This window comes from Octopus bimaculoides, chromosome 30 (genome assembly GCF_001194135.2).
Source record: "Octopus bimaculoides isolate UCB-OBI-ISO-001 chromosome 30, ASM119413v2, whole genome shotgun sequence".
Taxonomy (NCBI): Eukaryota; Metazoa; Mollusca; class Cephalopoda; order Octopoda; family Octopodidae; genus Octopus; species Octopus bimaculoides.
In genome coordinates this window covers 3,744,359-3,745,562 of record NC_069010.1, presented here as the reverse complement: position 1 = coordinate 3,745,562, position 1,204 = coordinate 3,744,359, and the positions used below count along the sequence as shown (strand labels likewise).

Below are 1,204 nucleotides of genomic sequence, written 5' to 3'. Positions count from 1 at the left end.
TATATATATATATATATATATATATATATGTATGTGTGTGTATATGTGTGTTTGTGTTTGTCCCCCCACCATCGCTTGACAACCGATGCTGGTGTGTTTAGGTCCCCGTAACTTAGCGGTTCGGCAAAAGCGACCGATAGAATAAGTACTAGGCTTACAAAGAATAAGTCCTGGGGGTTGATTTGATTCGACTAAAAGGCGGTGCTCCAGCATGGCCGCAGTCAAATGACTGAAACAAGTAATAGAGAGATATAAATACCCCCACCCCCCACCCCAGTATCAACCCAATACAGCCCCAAAAAGCAAAATACCAGCCAACTCACCACCCATGCGCTGTACACCATTCAGCAGAAAAATCTTCAGATTGTTAGTGCCCTTGATGGGGTCAATGCCATTCTTTTGTTTGAGGTCAACAAACAGCAGGTAGGTCTTTGCTCGTGGGATTGATAGGATGTCACTGGGTCGTTCCACGTAGCAATGTTCCACCCTCAAGTTCGGCACATTCTGTTTTAGACTCTCTGTCAGTGGCTCGTGAAGCTGATAGCGTTGGTCGAAATACAAAGAGCACACCATGTCGTCCAGGTCACTTTGCCGAATCATCTCCAAGATATTTTCAGAGGAATTCTAATGAGAGAAACGAAGAAAAGAAAGGAAAGAAACAAATAAAATCCCTCTAATAATAAATGCTGTCGTGTATTAATTACAAGAAGTAGACTGGATGATGATAATCTATGTGGAGCTCTAAACATAACAGTAGCAGTCATACAGCTATTTGTACATAAAATCTTACTGTAGGTAAAATAAACAACAGATGCTTTGCCGCACACAGAAACTGCAGGAGGGAGTGGGTAAGCTGGTTATATCAACCCCCAGTGCTCAACTGGTATTTATTTTATTGACCCCACAAAAGGATGAAAGGCAAAGACAACACCTGTGGAATTTGAATTCAGAACATGAATGCTAATCATTTTTCCTAGTGTGTTAATGATTCTGTCAGCTTGCCAACTTATAAAGTACCGCCTGACTGGCCTTCGTGCCGGTGGCACGTAAAAGCACCCTCTACACTCTCGGAGTGGTTGGCGTTAGGAAGGGCATCCAGCTGTAGAAACTCTGCCAAATCAGATTGGAGCCTGGTGTAGCCATCCGGTTTCACCAATCCTCAGTCAAATCGTCCAACCCATGCTAGCATGGAAAGCAGACGTTA

General features: G+C 43.4%; 1 protein-coding gene across 1 annotated transcript in view; it reads right to left on the bottom strand.

The window, feature by feature from the left end:
- Positions 1–1,204, bottom strand: part of LOC106877437 (uncharacterized) — an 8,921-nt gene that overhangs the window by 4,256 nt on the left and 3,461 nt on the right. Inside the window, exon 2 of the mRNA XM_014926337.2 lies at positions 324–624. Within this exon, the coding sequence (XP_014781823.1) occupies positions 324–624 (301 nt within the window). The remainder of the gene's footprint in view (positions 1–323; positions 625–1,204) is intronic.